The 23,788-nt window shown below is 43.3% G+C and overlaps 1 protein-coding gene across 2 annotated transcripts in view; it reads right to left on the minus strand.

Annotated features, from left to right (window-relative positions):
* Nucleotides 1-5,601: 5,601 nt before the first annotated feature.
* The window catches only part of map1ab (microtubule-associated protein 1Ab), an 85,950-nt gene continuing 67,763 nt past the window's right edge, over nucleotides 5,602-23,788 (minus strand). For both annotated transcript variants that reach the window (XM_074633833.1, XM_074633834.1), the window contains 3 exons: nucleotides 11,914-23,305; nucleotides 10,842-11,074; nucleotides 5,602-9,672 (listed from right to left, as the gene is read on the minus strand). In XM_074633833.1, coding sequence (XP_074489934.1) covers nucleotides 9,517-9,672; nucleotides 10,842-11,074; nucleotides 11,914-23,305 — 11,781 coding nt within the window. In that variant the 3' untranslated portion in view covers nucleotides 5,602-9,516. The remainder of the gene's footprint in view (nucleotides 9,673-10,841; nucleotides 11,075-11,913; nucleotides 23,306-23,788) is intronic.

Raw genomic sequence — 23,788 nt, forward strand, 5'->3', positions numbered from 1 at the left:
CGGTGTTCAATATGTTCTCAAGCACAACAAATCACACGTGTGTTCACAGCTGCTACAGACAGTTAAACTGTGTTTATTAATGTCTCACCGTCCAGACTCATAACCTTTTACTGCTCCATAAACTAAACTCCCCGCCAACACTCTCCTCTTCCTCCCCGTCTCATCTCTCACTTTATTTTTTCCTCCCTTGTGTTTCAGTCCATCCCTCTGCTTTTTCTTGATCCCTCCTGTTTTCTCCTCCTTATCTCCTCTCCTTCTCTCCTTTCCTGTCTCATCTCATCTGTCTTTTCCTCACCCTGTACTTTCTTCCCTACTTCCTCTCATCTCCTCTCCACATCTCTTCTATTTTCCTCCCCTCTCCTTGTCTCGTCTCCTCTCATGTCTCCTCTCCTTGTCTCTTCTCCTCTCATATCTTCTCTCCTTGTTTCCTCCCCTCTCCATATATTCTCTCCTTGTTTCCTCCCCTTCATATCTCTTCTCCTTGCCTTCTCTCATGTCTCCTCTCCTTGTTTCCTCCCCTCTTTGTATCTCCTCTTCTTGTCTCCTCTCATGTCTCCTCTCCTTGTCTCCTCCTCTCTTCTTCTCTTTTTCCTCCTCTCCTCTCCTCTACTCTCCTCTCCTCCCCTCTCCTTGTCTCCTCTCCTCTCATCTTATGTCTCCTCTCCTTGTTTCTTCTCCTTATCTCTTTTCTTCTCGAGTCATCTCCTCTCCTTAATCTCTTGTTCCCCACTTTCTCTCCCCTCCTCTCTTTCCTTCCCCTCTTCTCTTGTCTTTTTACCTCACCCTATTTTCCTCTCTCCTCCTCTTCCTCTCTTCTTGTCTCGCTGCCTCTCCCTCTCTCTCCCACTGCTCTTCTCTCCAAACGACTTTTAAGAATAGTGATGACTCATGCCTCCTCCTATTGCTCCAATGCGTTGCCATGGCGACGCCCACAGATGTAATTGACTCTGAGTGATGCTCGGTGACGGGAGGAGGGAGGGAGAGAGAGGGAGGGAGACAGACGGAGAGATAGAAGGAGGGGGACAGAGAGAGAGAGGGAGACAGACGGAGAGATAGAGGGAGGGAGACAGACAGAGAGAGAGAGAGGGAGGGGGACAGACAGAGACAGAGAGAGAGAGAGGGAGACAGACAGACAGTGAGAGAGAGGGGGGGGGGAGACAGACAGAGAGAGAGGGAGGGAAACAAACAGAGAGGGAGACAGAGACCGCCGACTCACCGGAAGCCAAAAGCTGATGTCATTCAATCTGTCTGGATGTTCTTTCTCTCAGGCTTTATTTCCTACATTCACACACACTTAAACACACAAATGTCCATTCATTCTGACTCTATCACACACACACACACACACACACACACACACACACACACACACACACACACACACACGTCTCTCTTGCGTCAGTACAAACTCGACTGCAGCTCCTTTCATTCACAGAGCTCACAAGACCACCACTGTTTGGCTGCAGGTAGTTTTGTGATGTTTATTAAGTTGTACTCCAGTAGTGGAAAAGAACAAAGTCTCATTAATCAAAAATGTTTAGTTTAGTGTTAGGGATGCTAATTTAGAAAAGAAAAAAAATTAACCGATAACCAACCCGTGTTAACCGGTTATTAACCGCTAACCGCTTTTCTCCTTAAAGCAACGAGACGCTCCTTGTGAGTTTTGCTCAGATTTTTTATTCATTATTAATATTTCTTTTAACTGTTTAACCGATAGCGTTAATTGGTTAAAATTCTTAATGTCGCTTAACGGTTAAATCGTTAAATATTTACATCCCTTAATGAAAAATGCCAGACTTACTAGTAGTGGAAACTCAAGGATTTGTCAAAAAGCTTAAACAGTTTTGCAAATGAGGATAAAATTAACGTCCAAGATTCAAAATGATTTATCAAAAAAACAAAAATGACCAAGAAAAGGTGCTAAACCGGTGGGCTAGGAGGTTTAATCTGCGGAGGAGATGATGATGATTATTGTAGTTCTGTGTGATGCGTGCCTCCAAGATTACAGATACAAACAAAAACAAAGTGCTACTCGGCACAAAGTTGTCAGTTGTTGGAGAAAGTCGTAGGTTGCTTATTTACAGTGTTTGCTAACGTGCAAGCTACCTGGTAGTTTAGGAGTGCTGACGCTGGGGGTGGAAGTTAAGAATCATTTTGCTGATTTGAGTCGTTTTATTTAGTCGAGTTCGTCGTTGTTCATAGTTACTATGTAGTTCATTCACCTTCAACTGCACTTCAGTACGTTCATCAGTAAAGTGTCAGTTCAGCATGTGGCTGATTCAAGATGTTGTTTTCAGTTCAGAACAAAATTATTATTTTTGATAAATTTAATGGTACAGCAGCCAATTATTTGAGACATTATGATTGTTTCTGTGACAGAGATAAAGGTTAAGAAACAGAAAACTCAAGTACAGACTGACATTTATATAAAAATTCATAAATTCTTATTTTATTTCTTCTGTCTCAGCTCTTCCACGTTTGTATTTCCAACTGTAGGAGGTCACCGTGTCCCTTCCTCCTGTTCAGTGATTTAGCTTTTACTCCGCTAATTGCCTGAAATCTAAATGCAAATACAAAAGAGAGAAGTGGGAGGGAAAGACGAGACGAGAGAGAGGAGAGGAACTGTTAGTTGTGCTGAAGAGAGAATTACCCTCATCGTCGAGTCTCCACACAAAAACCTGACAGGAAGGCAGGAAGGTGTCCAGTTAGACCTTGAGTGAACGCCCACACCGCGTCCTCTACTCCCACATAACCCTCTTCCAAAGTCAAAATGCATCGTCATGGTAACCTGGAGGAGGGAGGGGGGGTTTGCTTTTCGTGGTGACGTGGCAGCCGAGCAGCAGTGTGTGGGCTCCGTCACCCCACTGAATGTATATAATAGTACAGCATCCAACATGAATGAGCAACAGGCCAGATTTATTCTTTTCTGTTCCACTTTTTATTTCTTCCCGAGTGCAGAAATAAAAAAATAAAAAACAGTGACACTTTACTGCCGGGGAGAAGTGGAGTGAGAGACAAAGATAAATTAGGAGCCATTCATCACCGGCTGTAATGAATGCAGAGTGTGTTACAGCATCAGGTGTAGGCGTTGATCTATCAAGGTTGATTTGGGAGCCCAGATTGATTTCCACCGACCTCCCATCCCTCAGGGAGTGAGATTATTGAGTTGTTCTCTTTCCCTCACTGCTCAGTCAAAGATCTGTAGATATCAACTGGAAAACTGCTAAGTTATTTTGACAAGAGGGGGAGCCAGAATTGAGCCGAAGCTGCTGAAGCTTAACTTCATCTTTCCACCTGACGTATCAAAGCTAACAAGCTGACCTGTTGTCTGCGATACTAAAGACAACAGCTCACTTCTTCAGCTCATATTTGATTTACTGCAAAAACTATAACCTCTGGTTAGTGTTATGTAATATGTTGTGACAGATGGTGCATCTCATCGGTCTACAGGACTTCAACAGTTTCGGGTAGGTAAGCTTCACCACTGACTGATGAACTAATTAAAGCAACACAATCTGGAGACGCTGCAACTGAAGTAATGAGGACCAATGCTTTTTACTATAATGACTTGTGTTTCTGTCGTAGGGGTGTTAATTGCAAGTTTCATCATGATACGATATTATATAGATTCTTTGGACAATGATACAGCCGATATCACAATTCGGTTCAATTTAGGGGCCTGCGATTGATGTGAGGCGATATTATCTGCCCATTTAAACCTGCAGGAGGCAGAATGTTTTTAGCATCATTGGGCAAAAAGTCCATAATAACCTTTCAGCATATTGTTATTCAAGTGTTCTGAGAGATAACTAAACTTCTGCTCCTCCTCATGGCTCCGTTTTCAGGCTTTAAAAATTCTAGCCCGGGAGACTTTGACCAATAACAGGTCATTTCATTGAGAGAGAGCGTTCCTATTGGCTGTGCTCCTGCTGGTGGGCGGTGCTTGGTATTTCTTGGTAGCTCCAGCTCGGCTCTGATTGGTTGTTTTCCTCCGGTCTGTGAGATCCTACAGATGCCGTTAGGAGCACCGGAGGACAGAGGAACATGATTTCTTTCAGGTTAGCTGTCTCTACTGTCAGGCTATAGCGAGCGTTTTATGAAAATAACTTTTTTTAATCATATTTGCTCCAATTCGATCCACTGCAGCTTTAAGTAACTCCACACCTTCGACTTATTTTTCACGTAACTTCCGTACTTAATTAACGCCACACTGACGTATTTTTTTTCAACCCAGACATTGACTTATTTTGTATGTTACTGCTGTACTTGAGTAACGCCATACTTCCACAGTTTTTTAACCCAGATGTTGACTTATTTTCATGCATCGTCCGTACTTAAGTAATGTCTACTTCCATAGTTATTTTAACCCAGATATTGATTTATTTTTCACGTAACTTCAGTACTTAAGTAACGCCACATTTATGTAGTTTTTTTAACCCAGACGTTGACTTATTTGTCAGATAACTTCTGTACTTGAGTAACGCCACTTCCGGAGTTATTTTAACCCAAACCACAATCCTTTCCTAAACCTAACCAAGTAGCTTTGTTGCTTAAAAGTACTTTTATTTCCTAATATTAACCATGTTTTTCGTGTGAAGTTTATTTTGAAAAGACTGTCTGCATGCAACGTGCTGAAATAGACACATGTTGCTGGACATACGTAGGAGAACACATGAAAAATGAGGAATACCTTTTCTTAAGATATCATACGAACCATTGTATGAGGATACGTTGCACTCTGATTTACACTCTTGATATAATAATAATAATAATGACCCGTAAAGAGACAAAAGAGACACTCGTGACACATTAAGATTTAAATGTACTTTAATTGATGATCACCAGGCTGTTTCCCTTTTACAATGAATCTGCAGTAGTTCTAGTTTTACCAGTTAGATTTAAAGAGACAGAGATATTGAATATTGCGCTGAGGAAGAAAAACATAACTAATAGAGTAATACAATGCAAAAAAAAAAGAGAGATAGAATTAAACAGAACTACCAATACAGCGTCTTCTTAACAACATGTTAATAGGGCAAACAATAAAAGCACAGCCCAGTATTATATTACTGTAGGTCATTTCAGTACCAGTTAAGACAATTAGCTTTTTTTTTTTTTTCAATTATACCTCTTTAAAATAGCATTGTATTTTTTTTATTATTATTTCCATGTTAAACAATTACATTCAGGATTATAACTAAATAAATCACATGCAGAGAGATTAGATGGACAGATGACACCATATTGTGATCAAATTATATCTTCATTTCAATGCAGGTATGGCGATGAAGTTGAACTGAAAGATGCGATTTTGTTTTCATTCGGTATCTTGTCAGCGTTTTGTGTAGTTTTTCTTAGGAGTAGTTAGCAGTCTTGATCATATTGTCACTAAAACCAGGTACAATGGTATCAGAAGGATAAGGTTGTTATATCTGTTTAGATTTGTTCTGTCCAGAGCGATTATGTACAAATCTGTGTGCACTGTAGCATTTGTTTAACTTCATCAATGTTTTTTTGAGTCTGCATGTGTTTCAAGTCATATTCAGGAAAAGGAAAAAGTTGCAGCTGCAGTTAGTTACTATTTCTGTGTTATTGTTAATGTATTTGTTGCGGGATCTCGGTTGCTTTCCGTCGCGTTAGAAATCAAACTTCTCCCCTCTGGAGCAGAACCGTAACTATGGATCTGCTCTCATTCTGAGCTCCCTAAAATGTCCAGGCTGGTGTGAGTGTTTGTTTTGTTTTTATTTATTTTTCTCTATTGTTTTGATCCAGCAGCATTCACATGGTAGTACCAACTCTACATTCAGAAAAATAGATCTCCTCTTTAGTGCATTCGGCTCCTGTATAGTCATACAGTTCAGTATTGAGTGATTCACAGCGTTCTACTGATACCTTGAATATCTCAAGGCTGGGTATTTGGAATCTGCCAACTTAAAAAACATCATTCAACGACGAGTACAACATATCAGACCGCCCGCAAAATTTGATCCGTACATTGAAAAGGACTTTTTGCTTTGTTGTTAAGGGAGTTATTTTGAGCCGTCCCCTTGGTGTGCACGTCTTCACGTGCCCTTCAGCTAATCAACTCCCTCCAGACTAGGTGTGTAGTTGTGCGTGCCCAGCTGTTTAATATACAACTTGCATCAAACTCAGATTCTCCCCAGTGGGATAAAAGAAAAGAAAAGCTGTCTGAATCATCACATATCAAGGCTTACACAGTGCAAAATGGGCATGTATAATGTTAAGGGAGGCCAGGCAGAGCAGAGCAAAGAGGCTTTGGAAGATGAGGTGTAAGGTAGTATATGAGCGTTATGGGTTTTTACAGGGAAAGAAAATGGCACTGGTCCCAGGCTAGCATCAGCTGACAACACGCTCTAGCCGTCTGTGGAGTTTGTTCCGTATTGTTTTAATCAGATTGAGTGAAGTTAAACTATGAAAGCAGAGGATCCTCCCTGTTTTTAGTTGGCAACACCCTGACAATCAATCCGTCATCGATAGCTCAAACTATAATAACAAGCATGTGATGAGAAAATGGGTTTCTTATTTAGACAAAAAACAAAATGTAAATAAAAAAAAATAATTCTGATTTGCTTCTCAGCACAAATTCAGAGAAAATTAAACCAGAATGAAAGCTACAGTTGGTAACTTTAATAAAAAATAAGTTCTTGTCATATGTGAATGTGCATGAGACGGATAATCTGTGAAAAATATCACGTTCGTCTCCTTTTAATGCTCCTTTTGCAAGATTCCACCGCGCCCGAACAAAAACAGCCAATCAGAGCCGAGGAGTATCTAACGTAGCCGTCAATCACTGCTCGCGAACTCCGATCAAATGATCAAACTAGGCAGCGCTGATCAAATATGATTCAATATTCTGTTACTGTAATGCCTATTTCTCACCTCAAATGTTTTCAGAAACATTTGAGTGTACTGTTTAGCCTTAAAATGAGAGTTTATGACTCGACCGCCGTGTTGAAAACAGTCAAACCAAATGGTGCCTTCAAATGGGGTCGTGTTCACGAGAAGAGTTCCTACAGGACCTCTTAAGTGGAAAGTTTCTGAAAGCTCAGAGTTCACGAGTTGTGACGTTTCCTCTGTCATTATGCCTTACTGCATTATGTTAACCACTTGCTAGCTTGCTAAATTGTTAGCCTCCGTGGCTTCTAGACACCGACAGTAACGTTGATATTGCTGTTGCTTAGCAGCGACGTTCTCACGACTTAACCACGAGAACGCCAAGCGTATTGTCTACACGACTTCCCGCGTCGTGAACACTAGCTCACGAGTTTGAAGGCACCAAAAACCAAGCACCGGCCGGAGCAAAAAGATATTTTTAGATATTGTTAAGTTACCAACTGTAGCTTTAATTGTTTCTCTAAAAAGTCGGATATAAATGAAAAAATAAAACTGTGCGTCTGTCTCCAATCCGGCTGTGAACAAGCAGAAAGATCTTTCATACTGAACCCACAGAAAAGTCACTCCGCCACATCAGCGTCAGAAAGGAACCGTGCTGCGTTATAAAAACAGTTACTCTGTCTTACTCAAAACTACTTCAACAACATTCCTACTTTATATTTGCGTCCAGTACAATCATAATCATTCATGCTCATTCTATAAATATTACTCTGGGATTAATATTAGGTAAATTGCTTCACAACTAAGGTCTTGTCCCTCGCTCAACAGAAAGCTCAGTTTGTAGGAACGTCTCGTACATTATTTTATAATACAATGAAAAGTTATTTCTGCTACCACACTCGCTCTCTGTGCTTCAACTACAAACAAAAACCCGACTTCTAAACTCTCAGAAAAGTACATTCCTATTTGGTGCAACACGTTGCTCGAAGACATTCATATTCGTTTGAAAAGTGGCATTTCAGGATGTGGAATTAATGCTGATTTGGATTACAGCGCTCCAAAGTTATTTAGTGTACTATTTCAAGAGTGTGGATCATTGTTGTGCGTATACTGTGTGAACTGATTGGTCCTCTATTTCATAAGTTGTGTACTTGTTTTACCCTGGTTCCTGGCTCCGCTTCAAAATGGCTAACATGTCCTCAAAATATCCCCCTCGCTCCAAAACCACAATCTAAAGGCACATGAAAGAAGCCTCCTGTAACACACTTCACACTTTTTCCTGAAAAACAACCCCAATAATGTATAAATATTGCAGTTCCCACAGGCGTAACACTAGCGGACGAGCTTCCATTGCTACATTTGTCACCGGTCACTGCTTGTTTTTTTCTTCCCCCATCGCTTTGTGATATTGACGGACGGTAAAATGTCGCTGAACAAGAGGAAATGACAGATAACGTTAATTAAACCTTCTTCTCAAACGCATGATCAAAAAACGCTGCATTCGCCTCATAATTTGCTGCATCATCACAAAATATATAATTTATTTAACGTAACTTCTGTATTGATATAGAAACATTTACCCTATAATGTATACTGGAGTACATTCAACCAACAGAGAGCATGATAAAGACTTAAAGAGGAACCATTACATCCAGCGGAGATATGATTAGTGTACAAACATCGTCCTTTTGCCTGGCGCCTATTAAATTCACTCGAGCATAGACAGCCAAACAGTGTAGTAACCTATCTACACTTTTACTGCATTCCACACGTGAAGGCTGGCTAAAGAAAGGATTAACCCTTAACCCTAAGAGTCCGAGCTAAAACGCAAGCATCATGCACCAGCTAAGCTGTGAAAGCCGAGAGGAAAGATGTCCAACGGTGGCAACTTCAGGCACCTCCTAAAACTTCACCACAAATGACGAGAAGGGACGTTTTTTTTTTTTTGTGTCTTTCACATAACATCAAATTATGTTATTACTGAGTTAATCCAAAAACTACTGTAGCGTGATCAGAATTGCAAAGGATGAGCACAGATGGAAAATAAATGGAAAAAATATCTACTCTTCTAAGAAATACTGCAAATAATCTAAACAAGTTATTGATCACTGATTAAATTTGGAGAAGTTAACTATGAAGAACTTCAGTTTTAACAGTGTTTTGGCACTTTGGATGAGGAATTTGCCATTTAGGAGTATTAAATTCCCGTGTTAATTGTGATTTGAGCCGAACCGTTTGAGAACTACACCTCAGGCTACTAATCTGTAGTTTAACTGTGGCATTTGTGAGATAATGATGTCCATTTGTCTGTAAGATATGAGGCAAAGAAAATGTTTTTTTTACCACAATTGTAAGTATAAGAGGTGTGTTAGGGCAGACGGTTAACTCAGAAGAAAACAAACATAAAAGTACGTTATTATTTGCGTCATAACCCCACTGTCACAGAGAGCATAAACCCAGAGTTTTGACTTTGATTTCAGCTAACAGAATCTAGTGTATTGAGGGCTGCAGCAGCAGAATGTGTTTGAGACGGGTACCATGAGAGCGAGACGCTTTGAAGAAGCAGAGAGTGCTGTTCGCTGTTGCTCTACCTCCAGTAAGAACAGATGACAGGGAGGGGGAGGATGGGAAGGGGAGGAAGCATAGCGGGGCTCGTGAAGCTCAGAACTCGATCTTGCAGGCAGGGAAGGACTCGTCCTGCATGACTACGGTGCTGCTGGAGGCCAGAACCATGATGTTCAGGTCCTGCTGCCTCTCGTGGGTCTGCTGGTACCACTCCCGGGTCACCTCCGTGTCGTGTGTCGGGATCAGAGTCACCTGACGGGGGAAACAAAATGAGATACTTTACTATGACTTTTTTTTTTACTTTAAAAAAAATGTCATAATATAGTATGTAGAAAAAAGTAAAAAAAGAAATGTCAGAATAGTATGTCAAAAAAAGTAAGAAAAAATGTCATAGTATAGAATGGCGAAAAAAAAGTAAATAAATCTCATAGTATTGTTTGTCGAAAAAAAAAATCATAGTATAACATGTAAAAAGTCATATAGTATGTTGTAAAAAAAAAAAAAATGTCAGTATTGTATGTCAAAAAAAAAGTCATAGTATATCATGTCAAAAAAAGTTGTCTTAAAGTATGACGGAATTTTTTTTTTAAAAATGGCGCCATAGTATAATATGTCGAAAAAAAAGTCAAAAAATAACACAGTATAGTATGTTGGAAAAAAAATCATAGAATAGTATATCAAGAAAAAAGTTACAAAAAAAGTCATAGCTTAGTATGTAAAAAAAAAGATCAAACAGTCATAGTATAGCATGTCTAAAAAAAGTCATAGTATAATATGACGAAAAAAAAAAAAAATTGCATAGTATACTATGCTCAATAAATAAGTCATAGTATAGTATGTCGAAAATAAGTTAAAGTATAGTATGTCGCAAAAAAGTAAAAGTATAGTATCGTATAGTATGTCAAAGAAAAAAGTAAAACAATTTCATAGTATAGTATGTGGGGAAAAAAAGTCATAGTATAGTATGTCAAAAAAAGTAAAGAAAATAAATGTCTTAGTATAGTATGTCAAAAAAAGTCATATTATACTATGTCAAAAAAAAATTTAAAAGTCACATAATAGTATGTCGAAAAAAAAGTAAAAAAAATGTCACAGTATAGCGCGTAAAAATTTTTAAAAAATTGTTCAACATACCATATGACATTTTTGCCTCTATTTCCGACATACTAAACTATGACTTTATTTTCAACAAACGTTAGTATGACTTTTTTTTTCGATATACAACAATGCGATTTTTTTGATATACTAAACTATTACTTTTCTTCAACATACTATTGTATAACTTTTTTATGACATTTTTCAACATAGGTCTTAAAAGGTATTAATTTTTAACTTCAGTATTCCTGCCTGTTTCCCTGTACATTGGTCTGTACTGCAGACAATAGAAATGAAGGCGTAGACAGACAGATGAAGGTAAATACCTGTAAATTGGAGCCCCACTGAGCTTTGCCCTCCAGCAGGGCATCCAGGACTCCACGGCTGGGCTCTCCGCTACCCGGGTCATTCCCGCTCACCACGTAGTAAGAGGCTCGCACTCGCTTGAAGAATTCCTGGTCCACGTTCTTGGCACTGCAGTGGTTGGGCACATAGGCCAGGTCGACATAGACGGGTGGTCCAGCAGGTACAGCTGAGCTGGGTTTCTGGGAGTTGTTGCCTGCAGGTGAGTCAAGATATAAAACAACATTAGAGGGCAACAACAGTACACTGCCGTAGCAAAGACCTTTTTCCTCAACTGAACAAATAACATTCTTCTCACAAATGTATTAATACAAATGAAGTATTCTAAAATATGAGCACAATGTATCATTGTAACCTTTATAGAATAATGTCCGTCATGCACATTCATCATTCTAATGTGCTCCTGTTTTCTTTTCAAGTTATAATTGTTATGCTGTTTAATGTAAGGTACATAATTTTAACACCTGAATAGGCCTGCACAATTAATCAAATATTAATCGCGATCACAATTTTGGCTTCCCACAATTAAATGAACATGATCGACTGCGATTAAAATGCTCCGCTCATAGAAAACTCTGCTGCATAAATCAAGCGCTTCCTAAATTAACAGCGAAGGTGCACCATCAATCAGCAGCCGACAAAAGCTTGCAAAAGATTTTTTATATTTACTTATGTTTATTATGTCTATGTCAGATTAGACGATTGAGAGTCATAAATTCTTGTTGTGACTTGGCCACGCAAAGACGCAACGGCGGTGGTGTTTTTTTACTCCGACACAACCTAGATTGAACATCCTACTGCGAGGTACGGCAGCAGTTGTGCTGGGAAGGTGTGGTTAAATGTGACTAATGGCTGAAATTCAATTGGGTCTTAAGATCTACTTCTGAGTTCATTTTTATTGCCGAAAAGATCCAATATCAAGTATTTGATCATTATCTAAATTATGATTTTTCACTCAAGAAAAACAAATCCATGTTTTGTCTGATTTAACAGTAAATTCATGTAATGTAGCCGGATGTGAAGATGTTAACACACCTGAACTGCTCTTGACACCGTTGACCAAGCCCTTCCCCGGGTTGAGGATCTCACTCCTGGAGCCTTGATTCTCAGACATCTTGATCAGCCTGGAGCTCCGGTCTGCGTCCTTCCTCTTGAGGGAGGCGGACCGAGGTGAGGCGGAGTCCTTGGAGGTCTGCTTCACTGGAGTAGAGGACCTCTTCCTGACTTCACCCTTACGAGCCGGGGAGGCCGACTTGGGTTTGCCCTTTCTGAGGCCCTTGGTGTTCTTGTGCTCCTTTTTAAGTTTCTCTGTGCTGCTGTGGTCGTTGAGAAGAGCCTCAGGGTCTACCATGCACACATCTGGGTGTGGAGGGTGGGGATGAGGGTCCTTCATCGGGGTGGGAGGGGGGTCATGAGTCTTCTGAGCTGACCTCGGTGATGGAGGATGGTGACCGCCCCCACCGCCGGATAATTTGTCCACCGGCAGATGTTCAGCGTCTTCGTCAGAGTCCAGATTTCCTTCAGCCGTTATTGACGGACACTCCTCGGTTTCTGGAGGGACGTCAGAATCGGACTGTGAAGGCAACGACTCGCTCGCCGATGTCGGAGGCGTTTCCTCTCCAGCTAACGTCACAGCCAAACCAGATGACATGGCGCCGGGCAGCTGCTGTGGCGCCTGTCCAGCGTCTCCCGGGGAACTCTGAGTGTGTGGGCGCCTCTGCTTGTGTGACCTCCTTTTCACAGAGTGCTGCTCCTGATCGTCCTCGTCCCCTTCCTGGGAGTGGTCGCTGCGGCCGTCCTCTTCGCCCTCGCCCTCGTCACTGGAGAGCTGATGAGGGCTCGGGTTGATGAACGATGGCGAGAGCTCTCCTTTGCGATGTTTGTATTCGCAGGAGGAGAAGCCTGGATGGGAGGAAGAAGAGGAGGTGGCGCCGGTGTTCAAGTCAGAGGGACGATCGGCCCTTACCGCTCCTTGGCTAGATGTTTCTGTGCGATAGGTGTCTTTCGAGGAGGACATAGAGGTGCCGTGGACACTGCTCATCCATTCCATCGCTTCCATTGCTTCCTCATCCTCCTCATCATCATCACCATAACCTGGAGGAGGGGCACTTGGGCAGTCTTCAGGCCTCTGTAGTAGCTCCCAATCAGATATACTGCTCCTTCTCCTCCCCTCTAATCTCTCTGCTGGCTTCTCCAACAAGCTCTTCTCCTCTACTCTTTCTGCCTCTCCTTTCTTACCATCTTCGGCTTTTTCACACATCTTTGGATCAGCTGTTGCCTTCTTCTCCTCCTCGCTGTCTTTGCTCGACTTTTCATCCGGTTTCTTTTCCTCTATTTTCTGCTTGTCTTCACTGTCTTTAGCTGTCTTTTCCTTTGCATCTTCTTTCAAAGGTGCAACAGCTCCGATTGACTTTTCCTCTTCTACCTCCGATGTTTTCTCCTTTTTCTCTTTATCCTCCTCCGTTTTGGACACGTCTGTTGTGGCACATGTGGTTTTGCTAGCTCCACTATCACCCAGTGAAGTAAGCGAGGCGGTTTGTTGAGTTGTTTCCATCACCACGTCAGGTTTAGACACAACAGCAGTAGAGGTGACGGTGACGGTCTTCGTCTCCGTGGACTGTGTGGTACTTCCTACCACGTACGACTCTGTTATTGATGAAAAACTCTCCTGTTGCTCAGCCACGATTTTTTGACACCCAATACGACATGGTATGGTGCTGTCCTCCATTTCAAGTGTAACAGGCTCCTCGTCTTCCGATGACTCTTGGGACGCCTTGTCAGAGGAGTCAGCCCTTTGGAGGGGAGAGACATCGAAGCGAGCCTCTAGTGTGGATAAACTCTCTGACACCTGTATTGGTTCGACGCTTTGTGAAGATGGTGCTGCGGAGGACGTTGTCATCCTAGTTTCTAGCATGTAAAAACTATCAGTGCTCGACTTTGTTTCAGGCTTTGCAGAACCGCTTTGATCCTCAGTCTGTTTGGCAGTGGAGACTGGAGATGATGGTTTGGTCTCATCGAACTGGCTGGTTAGAGACATTTTTGTCGCAGGTTTCGTCGTCACCTCCATGTACTCGTCTCTCTGAAACCCTCCAAAGTAAGAGCTTGTAGACTCTGTCGTGAACGACGGCTCCTCTTTGGCTAGAGGAACTGCAGAGCTCGATATCGTTGTGAAGGTTTTGTCTCCAAACTGTTGGCTCAAAGGGGCAGAAGTTGAGGCTGAGGACGAGTAACTGTACGATGTGGAGGAGTATGTTGAAGTAGAGTATGTTAAGGTGGTGTATGTGCAGGGTGATGAGGCAGTTTCATGTCTTGGGGTGAAATCTAGGGTCTGCCTCTCATCTAGACTTTCTTCTTGGACGTCTCTTTGGCTGTGATATTTATCATCGCTTAGCTTGGGTAGCTGGGAGGCATCTGAATATCCTCCAGATCTACTCTGTCCGATGTCGGCGTAGCTACCTCTTAGAGGAAGGGAGGGACTGGATGTAGTCCTGGACTCTGAAGGGTCAGGTGGCAAGTAGCTGCCCGTCAAGCTGATTGCAGACATTGGTTGACAGGTTTCCTTTTCCAAAAAGCTTGGCGATAGAGACACTTTGTCGTCATCTCCTTGTTTTGACTGGAATAGATCATAAGAGAAATCCGTCGCCGATGACAACCTTCTCTTTGTGGATGGTTGAGGACATAAGAAGTTTTCGTCTGTGTCCTCTGATTTCTTTGTTTCGGGAAGTTTTGGAACGTCTGATGTAGCGAAACCACTGTCGTCAATTCTGTGAGCACTTGGGTCTGGTGATGGAGCTGTTTTACCGACGTCTTCACTCCTTGTCTCAGGAAGTTTGGATGTGGTTGTAGCATCTTCTTTGAGAGGTTTTGTTCCAGGAGATGTTGTTTCTTTACTGACGTCCTGCTTGTCTGAAGCTGAAGCATCATCAGGTGTTGGTTTACAGACTGTTTCCTCTTTGAGGGAGCTTGATTCAGGAGACTTTTTATTCGAGTCCTCTACCTCCGCTGACGTAGCGCCATCACCAGAGCCACGTCTGCACGTTTCTTTTTCAGATTGCTCTCTGGCACCTTTTTCCATATCTACATCACTCAACTCCTCCTCTTCTTCCTCCTCCTCGTCGTCATCTTCATCTTCATCATCATCATCAACATTGAAGTCCTCCCCTTCTACGAGTAACCTTTTATCTATCAGGCTCTCTTTTCCATCGGGAAAGTCTAACATGGATTTACAAGAGGCAGAGCTGCTAATCTGACTGTTGTCAGACGCCAAAACATTATCGTCTATTTCACGTCCTGAAAACGTGGCGGCAGACGCCGTCCTCGAGTCACTTGAGCTTTCTTCTTTCCCTAAAGGCGACGCTTGTTGAGGTAAAATGTCTTTTTCTGCAGGTGAATGCCGACCAGATGGAGATCCCTCTCTTTCATGATCAGAGGACGTCATTTTGTCTTTGAGCGACTCAGCAGATTTCTCTTTTTCTGTTGTTTTCTTTTCTGTGAATTCCCCAAAAGCTTCGGGAGGAGCTGAAACTTGACCGAGATCTGATTGGCTCCATGACGGAGAGGGTGTCTCTTGTCTTGATGATGGTGATTGAACAGCAGCGCTGGTTGAGACCGTTTCACTTTGTCCGCCTGTTGCAGCACCTTCCTTCATATCATCTTTCTCCTTCTCTGATTTCTCAGGTTTATCCTCTTTGGGACTGAAGGAATAAGACTCAGCAGCCTGGGACATTTTGTTATCTTGCATGTCTACGGATGAAAAGCTCTTCTCAACATAAGGTGTATCTGGTCTTTCCTCTCGCTCACTCTCTTCCTCTTGGCCTTTCTCTCTGTCTTCATATCTAGGCGAGGCACTTTGACTGTGGTGGCTGCTTCTCTCGCTCTCGGTGAGAGACGCCGGGCTGTAGTCGACTCTACTGAAGGACAGAGGCTCTTCTTTGTACTGATCGTCCAGGAGGAACATGGCTCCTCCGGCCTCTGTCTGGCTTGTTCTTCTGTTATCGTCGACACCAATATCAGAGGCGTGATCGAAACCTAAAGACACCTCGCTTTCTTCTCTAGAGTCCAAGTCATGATCCTTTGGAATGGGCTTCTCATACGGATCGTACTTGGACGCACCGAAGGTTTGCTTTTCGTCTCCGGGGCTTCCACTGACGGTTTCCTTCTCTGGGGTCATTTTTGCAGTTACAACATCAGTGTGGCTGGCGTCCTCAGAGTCCAACGTAAAATATGAACAAGGTTGTGTTAATCCCGGAGAAGCCAAATCTCGTTCTCCTTCCATCTCCCTCTCTGCTTCCTTTCCTGGTTTCTCATCCGGCTTCGTCTTTTCTGCAGCGCTGAGTCCCGACGGGCTCGTCGGTTTCTCTTGTTGTGTCGGTTCCTCCACGCTGGACTGGCTCTCGGTGCTCGAGAGCGTAGAGCTCCTGGCTTGACTGTCGGTGCTCGATACTGTTGACAACACAGGCTTTTTCTCAGTTGAGTCCGACCCTGGTTCTGCTTTAGCTGCCGGGATGTCAGAAGCTGTTTCTTGTTTGGGAATAGTCTCCTCCTTCGATGTGACGATATCAAAGGAGGGCTCTGGCTTGGCGAGTGGTGCAGCTGTGGTTTCTGTTTTCACAACATCTTCAAGTGAAAGTCTGGATTCTTCTTTGCAAGACTCTTCATCAATAGAGGGCTCCTGCATTGTGAGTGTCGGTATGATCACTGGAATCGGCTCCGATACTGGCGGTTTAGTTTGGTCACCTGTCGGTGGTTTTGGGGATGAGGGCAGACCTGCAGACGAGATGTCATGTTCTGATTTTCTCGGCTCCACTGATAAAGGTCTGGAGCCTGCTCCTCCCATACAAATGTCCTCCTCCTCCTCTTCATCTTCCCGGTCTTCATCAGAGGACTGAACCACAAATGCGGGTTTGTAATCTGACTTGGACGCCGCTGCTGCTTCTCCTGGTTGTTTAATCTCCTTCTCTTGGAGCTCCTCTCTCTCCCATTTCTCCTCTTTGGTGTGGTCTGCATCGGAGGAGTCTTTCTCAGTTATCTCATCCGTCTTCTTGTCAGCAACATCCTTTTCTTTCACCATCTTTTCATCGTCTTCCGGTTTTGCCTTCTCATCTTTGGCGTCATCAGTCTCATAGGTGTATTCTTTCTCTTGCTCTTTTTCCATTTTCTGCTCTTTGCTCAGTTCAGCAACATGTGTGTCGTCTTTTTCTTTCTCCATCTTCTCTTCTTGACTAACAACCACCTTTGTTTGTTTATCTTGCTCTTTTTTCTCCTCCTGGATGAGGCTGGGAGACACACAAATGTCATCTTTCACTGGTTTCAGGTCTTCACTTGAAGTGTCTTGTTGCAACTCTATTGATGTTGCGGCAAAAGTTTCCTTCTCTTTCTGATTTCCAGTGAGCTTATCAGAGGTTTCTTCATGTATATGTTTATCACTAACGCCACAAATGTCATCTTTTTTAGTTTTTTCTTCTTCCAAGGTCTGAGCCACGGGAAGATCTACATCTTTTTTATCGTCCATCTTAGATTCAGGCTCAAAAGGATAATCATCTGTCCCTTTTTTCGCATCTTTGGCGCTGAATGTCTCCTGTTTTGTGGATTCAGCTTCACGACCGTCCTGTTTGACTTCGATGGTTTCAACTTTAGATGTCTCTGTCGCGTCCTTGGGTTGCTCAACGCTGGAATCTGTTTCTTTCTCCTTTTTTGTGTCATCTTTTTCAGTTTCTTTATCCTTAATTTCCTCCAGAATTGGTTTGTGATCAGAGATATCAGCCTTCTCCTGCTGTTTGACCTCCTGCGTTTTTATCTGTTTGTCAGAAATGTCACTTTTTTCCACCTCTTTTTCATCCGTCATGTCTTTGACAGAAGTATCATCCTTCTGCTCCTTAACGGAGACAAAATCAGACTTTTCTTTCTCCATTTCATCCTCTTTTACTTTCATTTCTTTATCATCCTTTGGGCTTTCTTTTGCCTCCTCTTTGATGAGTTTTACATCAGATACAACATCTGTTATCTCTACCTTCTCCTCATCTGCTGGGGGTTTTACACCACCCGTATCTTTGCTTTCCTCCTCCTTAGTAGGTTTGCTATCAAAAAGTTCCTCCTTAATTATTACTGTGTCTTTTTCTTCCTTGATGGGTTTGATAGCAGCACTTTGATCTTGAAGTGACACTTCTTCCTCAGTGAAAGTTTCCTCCTTATCTACTGCTTTCTCTGTTTCTTCTATCGTTGATGTGATGGCACAAACATCTTTACTGATTTCTTTCTCCTTTTGCGAGGTGGGTTCAGCAACAACCTCGTCCGTTGATGTTTTGACGGCGGAAATATCTTCGCTCGTCTTTACATCCTCTTCCTCCATCTTGACAGCAGAAGGGACATCTTTATCTTTATTTGCTTCCTGGCCTTTTTCCACCTCCACGACTGGTTTGACGGCATCATCAAGCGTCTCTTTTACTTCTAGCTTGGTTGATGCGGCAGATACATCATCATCTTTACATACTTTTACTTCCTCCATCTTGGTAAATTTGATGGCAGCAGTATCGTCTTTACTTTCCTCTTGTTCCTTTTCTTTTGGTTTAACAGCAGAAGTATCTTCCATAGTTGGTAGTTTATCTTTTTCCTCTGTCTTGGTAGGTTTTATAGCAGCAGTATCGTCTCTACTTATGTCTTCCTTCTTGTCTTCTTCTATAGTAGGTTTGAGGAAGCAAGTGTCATCCTTAGCCGTCGTTGCATCTTTTTCCTGCTCCTTGGAAAGTTTGGTGTCAGAAATATCATCTTTACTTGTCTCTTTTTCTTGCTCTGTGGTTGGTTTGGCAGCATCTTTACTCACTGTTGCATCCTTTTCCTCCGTCGTAGCGAGGCTAATGGGTGAGACAGCATCTTTACAAATCTCTTGCCCCTTTTCTTCTTTCATGGTAACAGTATCAACCTTACTAATCATTTCTTCTTCTTTGGTGAGTTTAGCAACAGTGATGTCACCCACTTCTTTCTCCTTTTCTGTCGAGGTAGCAGAAGCATCTATCTTTTCCATCTCTTTTTCCTCTTTCTTATCTTCAATCACTTTGATATCAGATGTTTCCGTCTCCTTTTTCATCTCATCTTTAGCAGGCTCAATAATTGGCATATCGTCTTTCTTTACCTCTTTCTCCATCTCGTCTTTAACAAGCTTGATATCTGCGACGTGGACCTTTTCCATCTCTTTCTCTTCAGTCTTTATAGGGCTAATAAAAGACATATCGCCCTTGTCTGTCTCTTTCTTCTCCTCCGCATCAGACACATCATCCTTTTTAAGCTCAGTACCTTTAACCTCACCTTTGGTTTTGAGGTCAAATTCATCATCTTTCTGCTTCTGCTCATCTTTGATTTGTTTGACCTCAGCAGCAACAATTTCAATCTCTGCTTCTTTTTTGATGTCAGGAGTGTGGTCCTTTTCAGGCTCTTTCTGTTCGTCTTTAATGGCTCTATCAGCAGTGGAAATATCCTCTGCGATTTGCTCTTCTTTGATGGGTTTCATGTCAGAGGTGTCATCCTTTACTGCCTCTTTCTCTGCTTTCTCATCCGTGATGGACGTAACGGCACAAACGTCTTCCTGGATGACAGATTTCTGTTTTTGCTCATCCTTGATTTGTGGGACGTCAGTGGTGTCGGCCTGTTCCGCCTTGACGGTTTTAACAGCGGATTTATCATCATGATCATCATCTTTCTTATCATCATCATCGTCGTCCAGAAAACGACTCTCTGGAAATGTACCTGTTATAGGCGCTTTAGGTTCTTTCTCTGTGAGCCTGTCGTCAACCTCTTCATCACTTTGTCCAGATGACTGAACTTCTGTTAAAGACGCAGCAGCAGCAGGGATTGTTTGCTTGCCTTCATCTTTTGGCACAGACGAAGTGTCTTTTTCTGACTCCTTCATCACCGGGACCTCTTTTATGTCGTCCAAAGATGTTGAAACTTCTACTTCATGCTGATCTGCTTTCTGTTTGTCGACATCTTTTTGTGTCTCTGCTTCATCTTTCTTTTTAGTTTTGTCTTCAGTTGCTGCGACGACGTCGAGAAGCTCCTCCATATCAGGGAAGACCTTCATCTTGTCTTTCACTGGTGACTGACGAAGAGGAGAGTGAGCCGCACTCGGTGGTCCGGACTGCGGAGGGGAGGCCATTTTCACAGTGATGTCATCCGGACTGAAGCAGCGCTCTTCACTCTCTGAAGTCACTGAGTCTGATCCGAAAGGTCTAGTAGGCACGACAGATGAAATATCTTTAGGTGCAACAGCATCTATATTTTCCTCTTCGACTGGTAGGTGGACTGGTTTGGTGTCTTGTATAGAAACTGAGCCGGCAAGCTTTTCAACATCTGTCTCTTTACCCTGTAATAACTGGGAAGAAGCATAGCCCTCTTGGAGTTTCTCAAGTGAAATGTCAACATTAGGAGTTTGGTCTTCTTCCTCCTCTTCTTCTTCCTCTTCCTCTTCATCGTGAGCTTTAGTTGGCATCTTCACTTCTGCTGGCATCTTCATTTCCACAACAGGAAGCTGTAAGTCATCAGACGGAGACTTGGACTGTTTGTCTTCCTCTAAAGAAGGTGGTGAAAGAGTTCCTGCAGAGAGCGGCTGCTCTTTGCCTTGACTGGCGTCAGGCGGAGTTGTAACGGGACTTTTGGGCGGTTCCTCGGGCGCCGGGACAGATGCCACGGATTGGTCTTCGGCGATAGAAGTTGGGAAGGAGGACACTTTGTCATACTCTGTGATGGACGTTGCAGAGGACACGTGCTCCTCTTCTGCCAGAGGAGCGGTGATGATGTTGGTGAACACCGACACCTGCTCCTGCACGCCGGGGATGAAACCTTTCTCCGTCATAGCCGCGGCTTGCATCTCCCTCATGCCGTGAATGTTCACGAATGATCCGGTCTGATCTGGAACGGAGATGTCGTAGGTGCCGACGTCGTACTGAAGGTGCGGTATCCTCTCCTCAGCCTCCTCGTGAATCTCCTCGTCAGAGATGGTCTGCTCCGTCTCGGAGTAGCCGGGGATGGTCTCGTCTTGGATGTAGGAGATGGGTTCAGCTGCGGCGGCTCCTTGAGCTACTGAGGTTATGGGAGCTGTGGCCCCTCCGACATGCGACAGGTAGCCCTCCTCGTCCTCTTCTTCTTCAGCTGCAGTCAGAATTTCAGTGGTTTTCATTTCTTCTTCAGCTGCATGTTCAGGTTTGATCTCTTCATCTGCTATCACATCTAAGTCTTCCACCTCCTCTAGTTCGGCTTTCTCCACTGCCTCATCCTCCTCCTCCTCATCCTCGGATGGAATCATTTGTAGCTCCTCTTTCATCACAACCTTAGCGAGGACAATTTCAGATTTCTCCATTTCTTCTAACTCGTGTTTCCTGTCAAGCCCGTCGTCCTTCGCCTCATCTTCCTCTTCGCCTATTCCCATATCTTCTTCCACCTCCTCTTCTGTTCTCTTTGCAGCAGCTGGGGCCTGTTCTTCCTCCTCTGCCTCGTCCTCATCCTGAGATGCTGCTCCTTCATCCTCAAACTTTTGAGCCTCTTCCATTTCTCTCGCTCGTGTCAACTCTTTGTCATCAACTTTTGCTTCTGGGGCCTCCTTTTCTGGAGACTTCGTGCCAGTTGGGACTTCAGATACGGTTTCTTGTGCTTCCTGCGTCTCTTGGCTTTGTGCCGTCGGCTCATAACTGTCTGGAGGCTCTGCTGATACAGCTACAACTTCGGCTTTTTTCATTTCTTCAAAATCCTTAGTGAGGTCTTCGGGGGTTGAGGAAACTGTAGCTCCATTCTCTAGCGGTTCGGGTTGAATAGTTTCAGGTTTTGGCTCCTCTGGCTTCGGCTCAGCAGGTAAAGCCTTTGCTGCTTTGACTTTTCCAGTCTTTGCTTTACTTGACACTTTAGCTTTGTGTAATGTCTTTCTGACTTCTGGTGTAAACGGTTTCAGGTCAGGCTTTGTCATTTTCCTCAGCTCTGGTTTGGACGCGTCCTTCTTTTTGTCGTCTCTGGACTTAACATCTTTCTTTTCATCTTTTTTAGCGGAGTCATCTTTCTTAACTTTCTTGATCTCTTTCTTTTCCTTGTCCTTTTTCTCGTCCATTTTTGACACCCTTTCCTTCGGGTGCTTTTTCAAGGATTTCTCTTTCAGGAGTTTTTTCTTTTCTGGCACATCACTTTTAGATTTGATAGTTTTAGTGGGCTTTTTCTCCGATATATTGTCCTTGACAGAGTCGCTCTTCGCCTCTGTGGCGGCTGACACATCATCTTGTCCTTCGGTTTCTTTCTTCGAGGCCTTCGCGGTAGTCTTCGGGGACGACTTGAGACTCTCTTTGCTGTCTGTTCTTTGTTTTAACTTGGTTTGTTTTACAACAGAGGGAGGAGCTCCGGAGGCGATATCCTTTTGTGTGGCTACAGGATACCGCAAGAAGTCAAGGTGCTTTAATTTTTCCAGCCCCTCTAGGATCTTGTTTTGTGGTGCATTCCCAGGGAACAGCACTCTGATGATCTTTTCTGCAGGGTTGGCAGGAAGCCAGACGACTAAGGCTGTAACTGATGTCAGGTAGGGCACAGATATTTCTCCTTCTTTCCCGTTGGGCAGCACAATACCAGTCTTGGCCTTGCTGTTGCCGGCCCACTTCTGCATTAAAAACTGCATCTCTTTACTGTCTTTGACAGGGTTGAGAACATACATGTCTAACTTGCCCACTCCCATCTTGTGGAACAGAGTAATGGGCTCAATGGTGTTGCTGACCACTCGAAAGAGAGGCTCCGGTTTGATTCCTAGCTTGTTCAGGTACTGCAGAGTCAGGGAGGCCTCTTCGATGCTGCGTTTCACTTTGAGATTAGATTCTGGCATACGGAGCTTCTCTGGCACGTTGAAGAAAACCACACCTAGTTCAGGAGAGATCATGTTCTTCATCCAGTCGCTATAGTTGGTGGAGTCTTGAGACTGATCCTCATCCTGCTCCGCTATCTTCCTCTGGAGCAGCCCGTTGACTCCTGGGAGATTGTCGGCGCCAATGTGTGTGAGTAGCATCGAGTCGATGCGGTCCAAGTGACGAACCAGCTTCCAGAAGCATGATTTCCGATCAGAGCCTCCGTCCACTAGGATGTTGAAGCCGTTCACAGCGAAGAGAGCGGAGTCTCCTCGTCCGCCGGGGAAGATGTAGCAGCACGGCTTGGACAGCTTCAGGAAGCCTCCGGATGTGGGAGGCTCCAGGAGGTCGAAAGGCGAGGGGACGTCCACCGTCTCAGAGATGTACTCCGTGAACTCGGTGACGCCCTCCATCTTGGGAAGTACAGTCTCAGGGTTTAGTTTGTATTCCAGAAAGTCCTGCAGGGTCTGCTGCTGTCCTAGGGAGCTCCAGCCCACCTCCCCGCGGCAGGACACAGTGAGTGTAGCCTGCTGCTTGGGAGCTGTGGTGCCCAGCAATTCACTGACCTGCAGGAGGGACACACCCAGACTCATTAGTCAGTGATGAATGCATAAATGTGGTCGACTTGTGTTGCAAAGACATGCTGAAAAATATATATAAATGAATAAAATAGTCCAGTAGACAATCTTTGTATCAAGGGTATGTTTTAAATAGAACAAAAATATCAATTTAATTGTTATATGAGAAAGTTTTTTGTGTATTTCTGACCAAATTAGGTTATTTTTGTCCACAGTGCCAATAAATACATCCTTAATATGTATCAAAGCATGTACCAATCCTTTCAAATTCACCTATTTTAAAACACTGAAACGCATTCATGAATGTACAGGATGCATTTTCAATTAGGGCTAGGCAATAATTCAATATGATAATTTACTGTCTTTCAATGGAATCATATATATTATATATATAAAATCATATATTGAGATATCGTGATACACAATAACGTTGTCTAAATTGATAATAACAAGCACATAAAACTAAAATGT

Source organism: Sebastes fasciatus, chromosome 4, assembly GCF_043250625.1.
Source record: "Sebastes fasciatus isolate fSebFas1 chromosome 4, fSebFas1.pri, whole genome shotgun sequence".
Lineage (NCBI taxonomy): Eukaryota > Metazoa > Chordata > Actinopteri > Perciformes > Sebastidae > Sebastes > Sebastes fasciatus.